The 12,859-nt window shown below is 45.9% G+C and overlaps 1 protein-coding gene across 9 annotated transcripts in view; it reads left to right on the top strand.

Annotated features, from left to right (window-relative positions):
- Positions 1-12,859, top strand: part of LOC5511612 (deleted in malignant brain tumors 1 protein) — a 37,509-nt gene that overhangs the window by 6,146 nt on the left and 18,504 nt on the right. For 5 of the 9 annotated variants that reach the window (XM_048725961.1, XM_048725960.1, XM_048725959.1 and 2 more), the window contains 14 exons: positions 1,445-1,610; positions 2,207-4,621; positions 4,718-4,886; positions 5,532-5,689; positions 6,077-6,412; positions 6,728-6,787; positions 6,975-7,109; positions 7,531-7,683; positions 7,884-8,072; positions 8,414-8,554; positions 9,524-9,850; positions 10,777-11,100; positions 11,654-11,689; positions 11,960-12,292. In XM_048725961.1, the coding sequence (XP_048581918.1) occupies positions 1,445-1,610; positions 2,207-4,621; positions 4,718-4,886; positions 5,532-5,689; positions 6,077-6,412; positions 6,728-6,787; positions 6,975-7,109; positions 7,531-7,683; positions 7,884-8,072; positions 8,414-8,554; positions 9,524-9,850; positions 10,777-11,100; positions 11,654-11,689; positions 11,960-12,292 (4,942 nt within the window). Of the gene's footprint in view, positions 1-834; positions 861-1,444; positions 1,611-2,206; positions 4,622-4,717; positions 4,887-5,531; positions 5,690-6,076; positions 6,413-6,727; positions 6,788-6,974; positions 7,110-7,530; positions 7,684-7,883; positions 8,073-8,413; positions 8,555-9,523; positions 9,851-10,776; positions 11,101-11,653; positions 11,690-11,959; positions 12,293-12,859 lie in introns of those variants that run through there. The other 4 variants (XM_048725963.1, XM_048725958.1, XM_048725962.1 and 1 more) reach the window with 4 other exon arrangements.

Raw genomic sequence — 12,859 nt, 5'->3', positions numbered from 1 at the left:
AAAGGAGTTATAGGGGTACGGTATGTGACAGCAGGTCCCTCGGCTATCGCTTCGCGCTACAGGTACATAAGGTGGGGCCAAAAGAGTTATAGGGGTACGGTATGTGACAGCAGGTCCCTCGGCTATCGCTTCGCGCTACAGGTACATAAGGTGAGGCCAAAGGAGTAATAGGGGTACGGTATGTGACAGCAGGTCCCTCGGCTATCGCTTCGCGCTATACAGGTACATAAGGTGGGGCCAAAGGAGTTATAGGGGTACGGTATGTGACAGCAGGTCCCTCGGCTATCGCTTCGCGCTACAGGTACATAAGGTGGGGCCAAAGGAGTAATAGGGGTACGGTATGTGACAGCAGGTCCCTCGGCTATCGCTTCGCGCTACAGGTACATAAGGTGAGGCCAAAGGAGTTATAGGGGTACGGTATGTGACAGCAGGTCCCTCGACTATCGCTTCGCGCTACAGGTACATAAGGTGGGGCCAAAGGAGTTATAGGGGTACGGTATGTGACAGCAGGTCCCTCGGCTATCGCTTCGCGCTACAGGTACATAAGGTGAGGCCAAACGAGTAATAGGGGTACGGTATGTGACAGCAGGTCCCTCGGCTATCGCTTCGCGCTATACAGGTACATAGGGTGGGGCCAAAGGAGTAATAGGGGTACGGTATGTGACAGCAGGTCCCTCGGCTATCGCTTCGCGCTATACAGGTACATAAGGTGGGGCCAAAGGAGTTATAGGGGTACGGTATGTGACAGCAGGTCCCTCGACTATCTCTTCGCGCTATACAGGTACATAGGGTGGGGCCAAAGGAGTTATAGGGGTACGGTATGTGATAGCAGGTCCCTCGGCTATCGCTTCGCGCTACAGGTACATAAGGTGGGGCCAAAGGAGTTATAGGGGTACGGTATGTGACAGCAGGTCCCTTTGGCTATCGCTTCGCGCTATACAGGTACACAAGGTGGGGCCAAAGAAGTTATAGGGGTACGGTAGGTGACAGCAGGTCCCTTTGGCTATCGCTTCGCGCTATACAGGTACATAAGGTGGGGCCAAAGGAGTTATAGGGGTACGGTATGTGACAGCAGGTCCCTCGGCTATCGCTTCGCGCTATACAGGTACATTAGGTGGGGCTAAAGGAGTTATAGGGGTACGGTATGTGATAGCAGGTCCCTCGGCTATCGCTTCGCGCTATACAGGTACATAGGGTGGGTCCGAAAGGGGTATAGGGGTACGGGGTGTGTTAATAAATCTCTTAGATAAAGAAGGCTTAATATCAATATGTGATAGGATAACAAAATGTACGCTAAGAGAGACTAAGACTGTGGACGTATGGCAACTATCAGCTGAGTCCATACCTCGCTTACTAAAATGTTATGCATGGTCATCAAGAATAACTCTCCTTGTGTAACAAATCAAAGGTTTCCTATAACTTGGCGGGGTAACATGTTTCACAGGTTAAAAAATACGGCAGCTTTGGTCCGGGATCTGGTCCGATTCACATGGACAACGTTAGATGTAAAGGAACCGAGAAAACCCTCACTGACTGCGAACACGTGGGGTGGGGTGACAGCGACTGCTTCCATTCAGAAGACGCAGGAGTTGTTTGCTATGAGCACTCAGGTAATTTCATATGCGACCCAACATCGATATTGTTTTACCATTTGAAGTTATTGTTTTTGGGGGTACAAGTCATAGTGTTGTGAACCAAAACTGCTGTGCTCAACGGTGCTTATTATTATAACAGCAGCACTGTCACATATTCACTGTTGCATATTCACTGTCACATATTCACTGTCACATATTCACTGTCACATATTCACTGTCACATATTCACTGTCACATATTCACTGTCACATATTCACTGTCACATATTCACTGTCACATATTCACTGTCACATATTCACGGACATAATGCATGGTAACAGGCGCCTGGTCGCGCCTTATTGTTAGTCAAAACAGCAAATTTAACTTAGCCTTATGTAACTTTACTCGATGAACGGTTCAATAATACGGGTGTGATGCAAAGTAATTGTAGGCCTCGAAATATTGTGAGCACAGCAACACCCATAGTGGTCATTTACTCTCTTTTTTAATACTGGCTCTCTCCTCTTGCTTAAGCCATGTTCTGGTATTTGAGAACGTATATAAGTTATAGTGTCTAACTCTACTATTCGTATCTGTTCATGTTTACATGTTTTTTTGGCTGAAACATTTAGCTCCTCCATTGCAATGGCGTCTTGTCGGAGGGAACACACCATACGAAGGTCGCGTCGAGGTGTCACTCAACGGAACGTGGGGCACACTCTGTGACACGTTGTGGGACATGAAGGAGGCAGATATTGTGTGCAGAACGCTGGGGTTTCAAGGAGCAAGAAAAGAGTTAGCAAAGGAAAAAATTAAGAAAACCAAAGGTCGCAAAATCACGCACTTGAACTATCTCCTTTGTGACGGCGATGAGAAGTCGCTGGAAGATTGTGCTCATGCCGGCTGGTTATCAGATCAACAGTGTCCAGGAGAAGACGTGCGCGTGATATGTGAGCCTGACGATATCCAGTTAGCGCCTACACAAGCGGTGACTGCAGCAAGTCCTCAGGTGGTGTCGGTTAAAATGTCAACTAAATCCACTGTAACTGCGCCAGCAACCAGAATAATCATGACAAACCAACCAATGACAGGAGAGGCTATGACAAACCAACCAATGACAGAAAAGACAATGACAAACCAACCAATGACAGATGAGCCGACAAATCAACCAACAATAGAAAAGGCGACAAACCAACCAATGACAAATCAGCCAATGACAGAAGAGTCAATGACAAATCAGCCAACGACAGAGGAGGCGATGACAAGTCAACTGATAACAGAAGAGGCGATGACAAACCAACCAATGACAGAAGAAGCGATGAAAAATGAACAAATGACAGAAGAGGCAACAAACCAACCAATGACAGGAGAGGCGATGACAAACCAACCAATGACAGGAGAGGCGATGACAAACCAACATATGACAAAAGAGGCGATGACAAATCAGCCAACGACAGATGAGGCAATGAAAACTCAACCAATGACAGAAAAAGCGATGACAAATCAGCCAATGACAGAAGAGGCGATGACAAATCAGCTAATGACAGAAGAGGCGATGAAAAACCAACCAATGACAGGAGAGGCGATGACAGATCAGCCAATGACAGAAGAGGCGATGACAAATCTGCCAATGACAGAAGAGGCGATGAAAAATCAGCCAATGACAGGAGAGGCGATGACAAATCAGCCAATGACAGAAGAGGCGATGAAGAATCAGCCAATGACAGGAGAGGCGATGACAGATGAACCAATGACAGAAGAGGCGATGACAAATGAACCAATGACAGAAGAGGCGATGACAAACCAACCAATGACAGGAGAGGCTATGACAAATGAACCAATGACAGAAGATGCGACGACAAACCAACCAATGACAGGAGAGGCGATGACAAATGAACCAATGACAGAAGAGGCGTTGACAAATCAGCCAATGACAGAAGAGGCGATGACAAATGAGCCAATAACAGGAGAGGCGATGACAAATGAACCAATGACAGAAGAGGGGTTGACAAATCAGCCAATCACAGGAGAGGCGATGACAAATAAGCCAATGACAGGAGAGGCGATGACAAGTGAACCAATGACAGAAGAGGCGATGACAAATCAGCCAATGACAGGAGAGGCGATGACAAATGAGCCAACGACAAAAGAGGCGATGACGAATGCACCAATGACAGGAGGGGCGATGACAAACCAACCAATGACAGGAGAGGCGATGACAAATCAGCCAATGACAGAAAAGACAATGACAAATCAGCCAATGACAGAAGAGGCGATGACAGATCAGCCAATGACAGGAGAGGCGATGAAAAACCAACCAATGACAGAAGAGGCGATGACAAATCAGCCAATGACAGGAGAGGCGATGACAAATCAGCAAATGACAGAAGAGGCAATGACAAATCAGCCAATGACAGGAGAGCTGATGACAAATCAGCCAATGACAGGAGATGCAATGACAAATGACCCAATGACAGAAGAGGCGATGACAAATCAGCCAATGACAGGAGAGGCGATGGCAAACCAACCAATGACAGGAGAGGCGATGACAAATGAGCCAATGACAGAAGTGGCGATGACAAATCAGCCAATGACAGGAGAGGTGATCACAAATGAGCCAATGACAGGAGAGGCGATGACAAATGAGCCAATGACAGGAGAGGCGATGACAAATGAGCCAATGACAGAAGTGGCGATGACCAATCAGCCAATGACAGGAGAGGTGATGACAAATGAGCCAATGACAGTTGAGGCGATGACAAATCAGCCAATGACAGGAGAGGCGATGACAAACCAGCCAATGACAGGAGAGGCGACGACAAACCAGCCAATGACAGAAGAGGCGATGAATAACCATCAAATGACAGAATTGGCAATGAAAAACCATCAAATGACAGAAGAATCAATGACAAACCAACCAATGACAGAAGTACCTATGGAGACGGTAACAGAAAATCAAGTCGCAGAAAAAACAATGACAAAAAAACCAACGACGATAAAGCAAACCACAAGCCATCCTTCAACACAGAGGTTACCTTTGACTCCAGGTGAGTCGAAGTTAGCATATCACTTGCTGTAATTTTCTTAAGTCTTATGAAATGCTTATCTATTTATTTATTGCAACTCAATTCAACTCAATCCAGTCCAGAGTAACTTCATCCGGTTGAGTGGAGGCAAGAAACCGAGCGAAGGTCGAGTGGAGGTGTTCTACAATAACACGTGGGGAACCGTATGCGACGATTCATGGCAGATGAAGGACGCGAATGTTGTCTGCCGGATGCTGGGGTTTCCTTATGCGCTCCAGTACACACAGTGAGTAGATTCAGGGGGTACCGTCACGCAACTCCCGTCACGCGACTAAAATTAGGGACACGTACTTCCACGAATACAAAATGTTTCCACAGCATCAAAACCATTGCCGCGAACCATTTCTAACATTTGCTGATAAATGAATAATTCTAATTAGTCTTAGAGAAACAGGTGCGCTTTTCTCAAACAAACTTTTACCCTTTCTCACAATGAGTGAGAATCAGAGGCGATGTAAAGGAAGTCAGAGTCACACTGAAGATGGCCTGACTCAGGTTTAATAATGCACCTATCAATGTTAAGCCGGTGGGGGGGGGGGTGCGGCAAGTTGGGGATTTGAACAGTTAAACCGGCCCGTAGGTAAGGATTTTGACGTTATGTTTATCCCGAGGGCAAGGCTTTTTTGAACTCATCTTTTCCCCGGGTAGGGATCGAGTCTGGTAACTAGTATATTCGGGCTCCCTGTGGTATATGATTTTTCCTCGGCATTTTCAACATGGCGGAAACTGAAACAGCTGCAGTGAAAAAGGCACCTGCACACTATCTTTGAAAATAGAAAATCAAAAAACAAGGAAACAAGGAAATCCAGCAAGCAAATCCTTCGGTAGCAGTGTAGTTAATAACGTATGCATAACATCATTCAAATTCTAGAACGTCTTCATTCGGAGGTGGCTCGGGCCCGATCTGGATGGACAACGTTGGTTGTCGTGGTAACGAAAGCTCCCTGGCTGACTGCCAGTTTAACGGCTGGGGTGTCCATAACTGCGACCATGAGGAGGATGCTGGCGTGGTCTGCAACGATGGCACAGGTATGTGTGCCTCAGGGCGGTGGAGTGGTCTCAAAAGTGAGGGGGGAGGGGCAAGCGCCTGCTATTTTAAGAAATGACAAACTCCTATGGAAGAAAAGGAGAAGAAATTGCGATGTCAGTCTCAGGTTGTCTCGGTCTGACGCTTATCAAACAGGTAACAGCTAGGACAACCGCTTTTCCATACTTTGATAAAAGCTGTGCATTTATATAGCATGACCAGCATATTTTCCGTATCAGAAATAAATTCGTCAGCGATATATAGCGGCTTTTACACTTGCAAATTGTTCACGTGACGCGTGTTGCCATTTTATCACAACCTCACATCGCACTTGGCTGCGTAGTAAAAATCGCTCCAAATCTGGCGCTCACTTTATTGTTTTATCGCAGTTGATATCATGATCCGTCTCGCCGGCGGAAAGCGCCCCACGGAGGGCCGAGTGGAAGTTGCTATAAACGGGGTCTGGGGCACAGTCTGTGACGACTTCTGGAGCCTCGACAGCGCCCGCGTTGTATGCCGGTCCTTAGGTTTTCCAGGCGCCAAGCGGGCGCACAGTAACGCGTACTTTGGCGCGGGGACTGGGCCTATTCAATTAGATGACGTCATTTGCGATGGCAGCGAGACTTCACTGACAGAGTGTGAACGCAACGGTTTGGGCTTGAAGTATTTCTGCGGTCATCACGAGGACGCAGGGGTTGAGTGCGAGGAGCCCATTACTACGCCAGGTATGACAGCATTGCATTATTTCGACCTACCTCTTTAAGGCCGTTTTTCCGATTTTCATGACGCGTGTCACTTGCGTGACTCATCTTTTCGTAGGGTACGAAACCCCGGGGCAAATTAGATAGGTGTTTAAAAGGCCCGCTCCCAACCAGTCGCTGTTATTTCATTTAGGAAGCAATTAAAATCCCTGTGGAATTCAATCTATCCTTCAATAAAGGCGGTTCTTTTTCAATTCCCACTACTGAAGTATTTTTTTTGAATTTATATAGATATAAATCGATGAGTTTAGATGATTTGTGTTTTTTTCATGTTTTCAGAGCCCACAACAAAGAAAATCACAACCCCAGTTCCATCAACATCATCCCCTACGCCAGAACGTATGTACAAAAGCTAAATACGTAAAGCTGTATTGAACTGTTCACAATGGTATCAATTGGCACTATGTATCATTTGGATCATGGAATAGCGAACAACTTCTCCTGTCTTTGCAACATAGCATGTTTTCTAATTTCATAAATCCCTTGATCCCCTAATTGATGCATGATCTTAAACACTTAAATACAGCATCTAAAACAGCCCGAACTAGCATGGCGACCGAGGTTAACCAATCAACCACCGCAAGATTATTAAAAACTGCACGAGGTAGCATGACGACCGAGCCTCGGCCCACGAGCATCTCTAATCAGACAACGAGAAAAGGTGGGAGAGAGCTCCTAGGCAGCCTACAAACCATATTAATCTTCAAACCATGCGACGAGAATGACAACACATTTTGTTTGAAATAATACGGAATGACAACACCAAAAACATGCAGTAGTCAACTGGGAAGTCAACCCCTTCTTTTCCAATTATTTTCAAATCCATGCTATTTTTTCTTAAGATAATGGAGCCCTCCCTCCAATATTCCTTACAATGCTAAGGCATTGTGAACATCTTGCAGTTGTATTTTCGTCTTATGTACTTTTAATCTATCAAACCACGTTGTTTTTGATCATTGTCGTTTTATAACACTTAGAAAACTTAATTTTAAACCTTTTGACACGCATGCCCCCCTACATATCATACGTTCATAAATCCACTGTAGCATCTAATGCATGATCCATTTACTAAACACTCACAGCGACAGCTGGCAGTATGAGCATGCGCACTAGCTTCGTAACTAGCTCCACGCGAGTCACTTCCTCACCCACAACAGTCAAAGCTACCAGTAGAAGTACACGAACTAAATTCGTACCTCGAATCACGCGAGTCACTGCCTCGCCCACTAGAGAAGGTAGGGTATTCTCATGGCTGTAACTAGAACTTTGGGCTTGAGGGGGGGGGGGGGGGGGGTTGGTTAGGAGAGAGGGGGACACTGTCATCGAGCTGCTGATAAGGCCATTTTCGAGCCCCTCAAAACATATACTATGTATATAAAAAGAACCAGGGCTGGCTGCAAGTGTCTTAATTGTTTTTATAACTTCCTTTCCTAAGCAAGACAATATGAAGTCCGTCTCTCCGATGGCAAGACTCCTTACGAAGGCCGCGTCGAAATTTACTATAACGGAAAGTGGGGCACAGTCTGTGACGACAGCTGGGGTATAGACGACGGTCACGTGGTCTGCAGGTCACTCGGTTATGCGTCGGCACTGCAGTCCAAAACCAAGGCCTACTTTGGTCCAGGTAAATATCAACAAAGGAAGAGGAAGATAAAGATAATAAGGCTTTTCGTTTCATTTTCTATAAAACGAAATATTTAGATCAATGATGATGATGATCATAATGATGTTGATGATAATTAGTTATAAAGTTGGTTATTAAATCAATTATGATGATGATGATGATGATGATGATGATGATGATGATGATGATGATTGCGGTGAATGGTAGCGTTTTCAGAAGTGGGAAAGACGATTATGATGCCAAAGACAATAAAAATGTTTCTGATGGTGTTATTCTTGATGATGATATCCTACTTACAATAGTCTCATGAGGATATAATGTTTATATATCTTCTAATATAGGTACTGGTGTGCCTATACACCTGGACGACGTGGGGTGCACGGGGAAGGAGACCGGCCTGGAAGACTGTCGGCACAAGGGATGGGGTGTGCATAACTGCGGTCACCAGGAAGACGCGGGGGTGGTGTGCAACGACGGCTCAGGTACGAGATAAGGATATTATGAAACTTAGGGACATGTGCAACGACGGCTCAGGTACGAGATGAGAATATTATGAAACTTAGGGACATGTGCAACGACGGCTCAGGTACGAGATGAGAATATTATGAAACTTAGGGACATGTGCAACGACGGCTCAGGTACGAGATGAGGATATTATGAAACTTAGGGACATGTGCAACGACGGCTCAGGTACGAGATGAGAATATTATGAAACTTAGGGACATGTGCAACGACGGCTCAGGTACGAGATGAGGATATTATGAAACTTAGGGACATGTGCAACGACGGCTCAGGTACGAGATGAGAATATTATGAAACTTAGGGGCATGTGCAACGACGGCTCAGGTACGAGATGAGGATATTATGAAACTTAGGGACATGTGCAACGACGGCTCAGGTACGAGATAAGGATATTATGAAACTTAGGGACATGTGCAACGACGGCTCAGGTACGATATGAGGATATTATGAAACTTAGGGACATGTGCAACGACGGCTCAGGTACGAGATGAGGATGTTGTGATGGTCACCCTTATCTTTTGATGGGGAAGGGGTGGGGGAAGGGGTGGTTTTATTGGGGGGGGGGGGGGCAATCATGGCATGCGTCTAATGAAAATTATGCCTCGTTTTGGTTCTCAGTCCTCCTCCCTCAAAAGCGGCTGACCTCTTTTATATTTATAAAAAATGACTTTAAATGTCGAGAATCATCCTGATTGCCAAAGCTTTTATTTAGTTTTCAGGTTTAGGGCTTTAATCTTATCTTTTGTTGACACCGCAAGTAAAATCTCTTTTAATTATACGTTGAACAAACTTTTCGAATTTTACACGCGAAAAGAAGACAAGGTAAAAGTAATAATACACATGTAAGAAAGGATAACCTCCAAATAATACTGGCTGATCCCCAGAGAACACATGTAGTCATTCTTTAAAATTGACTTATTGTGTTTTAGTTCCCGTACACTTTACCCGACTAGTCGGCGGAAAGACCTTCTTGGAAGGCCGCGTGGAAGTCTACCATAATGGTGCCTGGGGCACAGTTTGTGATGACGAGTGGAGCATCAGTCTCGCTAACGTCGTGTGCAGGTCTCTCGGATTCTCATTCGCCCTCCAAGTGCGAGATAGGGCCGCTTTCGGCGAGGGTACTGGCCCGATACACATGGATAACGTCCACTGTACCGGAAGTGAGATGTCGCTTGTCAAGTGTGGCCACCGAGGCTGGGGAATAAGCAACTGCCAGCATAAAGAAGATGTCGGGGTTGTGTGCAGCGAGAGACAAGGTAAGCGAGCAAAAAATTATGTGAATATGAGGTAAACAACAGGATATGTGAACACGACTTAGAGCAGGCCCGTACCCAGGGAACGCACCCTCCCCCCTCCCCCCTCCCACAACGGCCGAAGGTCCCCTTCCAGCTCTAGACGTGCTATCTGTAGACAAAATTATAAAGCATAAGCTAGATCACTCTGGTACGTAGCCAAATCCGACAATAAACAATCCCTTTTTGTTTTTTAGGGGATGGTCAGAGTACTTAACCCCTTCCTCCCCCCCCCCCCCCCGGAAAAGTTAGGTCCATTTTTTCGGATTGCGCACCCCCCCCCCAAGAAAAATCGTTGGCACCGGCCTGCTTAGAGGTAGACAAAAGAATATGTGAACACGACTTGGAGGTAGACAATAGAATATTCGAAAACGACTTAGAGTTAGAAAATAGAATATTTGAACACGACTTAGAGTTAGAAAATAGAATATTTGAACACGACTTAGAGTTAGAAAATAGAATATTTGAACACGACTTGGAGGTAGACAAGACATTGGACAGACTTTTTCATAAAGTGGCGTGTTGAACGCCTATTTACTATCTCGCTTGTTTTGCTATAGCCCCCTGGAGGGGCGTGTTGAACGCCTATTTACTATCTCGCTTGTTTTGCTATAGCCCCCTGGAGGGGCGTGTTGAACGCCTATTTACTATCTCGCTTGTTTTGCTATAGCCCCCTGGAGGAGCGTGTTGAACGCCTATTTACTATCTCGCTTGTTTTGCTATAGCCCCCTGGAGGGGCGTGTTGAACGCCTATTTACTATCTCGCTTGTTTTGCTATAGCCCCCTGGAGGGGCGTGTTGAACGCCTATTTACTATCTCGCTTGTTTTGCTATAGCCCCCTGGAGGGGCGTGTTGAACGCCTATTTACTATCTCGCTTGTTTTGCTATAGCCCAAGTGCGACTTGTCAACGGTGACACTCCCCTGGAGGGGCGTGTCGAACTATCCTACCTCCCAGACACCTGGGGCACAGTCTGCGATGACTCATGGGATATCCAAGATGCACACGTGGTCTGTCGTAGCCTTGGTTACCACCATGCCGTTAGGGCTATCGGGAATGGGTTCTTTGGGCGTGGCCGAGGGGATATCTATCTGAGTGCCTTGAGGTGCAGGGGTACAGAGAAGTCCTTGGTAGATTGCGAGCACACAGGGTTCCATAGGGTTCCCGGATGTGGCCATATCGACGATGCGGGGGTCGTGTGTGCCAACCAATCAGGTAAAAATTCGATATAAATGACGTCACGCGGGACTACTTTATGTTAACCAATCAGGTCCCGACATAATGACGTCACGCCGAAGTTTTGTGTGTTTACCAATCACGGTAGAACCTCGATATAAATGACGTTACGCGGGACTCCTATATGTTAAACAATCAGGTCTCGATATCAATAATGTTACGCGGGACTCCTATATGTTAACCAATCAGGTAAAACCTCGATAAAAATGATTTTATCGAAGGGGGAACTTGTGAATGTGTGAATGGTTTGTGTGTTATGGTAAAATAGTATTGTATCTTGTACCTTTATATATACCGAACGCCTAAAGGTAGAAACTTCCCATCATAACAATACCCTAGCGCCCGTTGTTTAGTTTGACTGATTTATTGAGTCAGCAACTACTGTATAGCAATAAACAACAATACAATAAAAGACACATATTAAGAACATGCAAAATAAACAAGTTTGAACTCAAAACGGAATCCTATTCAGGGCGTAGCCAAAATCTTCTCACACTCGAATTCGTACTAACATAGATTTTATTTTTTAAAGAGGCGAAGACAGCCTCACCGGCACGTGACACTGATGGTAAGTGTCGTCTATTTACGACAATCACCATAAGGGGTGATGATTATTATTGATTATATTTATTACTTATTCATTACCATCAATCATGAGTGTGCCTTATTCAGCCAATACTAATATTGATGAAACCATTGCGATATGTTCTATTGAATTCGGTAAATAAAGTGTAAAACTATTGTCTTTATTTCGAAATATCGTCAGTATCTATATGCTGTCGTCCAATACTGAATGAAGACAATAAAAAACATTCTTGCTGCGCTTATTCATCCCCAGTCCCCAAGCATCGCACGCGTCTGGTTGGAGGGCGTGGCCCGTACGAAGGCCGCGTAGAAGTGTGGTATGGAGAGGAATGGGGCACAGTCTGTGACGATGAGTGGGATTTCAATGACGCGAATGTCGTGTGTAAATCCCTCGGGTTTCCCGCGGCTAAGGTGTTCCACCGTTACGCGCGGTACGGGCAGGGTGCCGGTCGAATACTGCTGGATAACGTGGAATGTACGGGGAGTGAGAGGTCGGTGGTGGAGTGTCCACATCAAGGATGGGGAGTGCAGAATTGCCACCATAGCGAGGATGCTGGTGTAGAATGCAGGACAGAGACTTGGACAGGTAGTAAAAGAAAAATGCCCCTACCCCATACCCCCAAACTAGCATATGAACTGGTAGCCATAGAAACTTGTCCCCCCCGACCCATCATACCCCCACCCCCCACCCCTCCAAAAAATAGCCTACGAAAAGGAATTGAAAAATGCCCCCCTCCCCACACACAAATGCACACCCCAAAATCATCCTATGCAAAGGGTCCCGTAGCTTGGGGGAGGGGGTTGCAGGTGCGCGAATCCTTTTAGATGAGCATTTTATAAGAAACTCCAAAAACCGTTCTTGACGACTCAAAAAAAGCCTAAACGCGACTTCAAATTGATAGGAAGCCTCCTCCCCCCCCTCCCCCAAAAGGCCTATTACCAGCCTACGGGTCTGATACAAACCCCTTTGCTAATAGCTCTACGGGTCTAAGACAAACCCCTTTGCTTAATAGCTCTACGGGTCTGATACAAACCCCTTTGCTAATAGCTCTACGTGTCTGATACAAACCCCTTTGCTAATAGCTCTACGTGTCTGATACAAACCCCTTTGCTAATAGCTCTACGGGTCTGGTACAAACCCCTTTGCTAATAG

Source organism: Nematostella vectensis, chromosome 4 (assembly GCF_932526225.1).
Source record: "Nematostella vectensis chromosome 4, jaNemVect1.1, whole genome shotgun sequence".
Taxonomy (NCBI): Eukaryota; Metazoa; Cnidaria; class Anthozoa; order Actiniaria; family Edwardsiidae; genus Nematostella; species Nematostella vectensis.
This window is presented reverse-complemented; position numbering and strand designations above follow the sequence as displayed.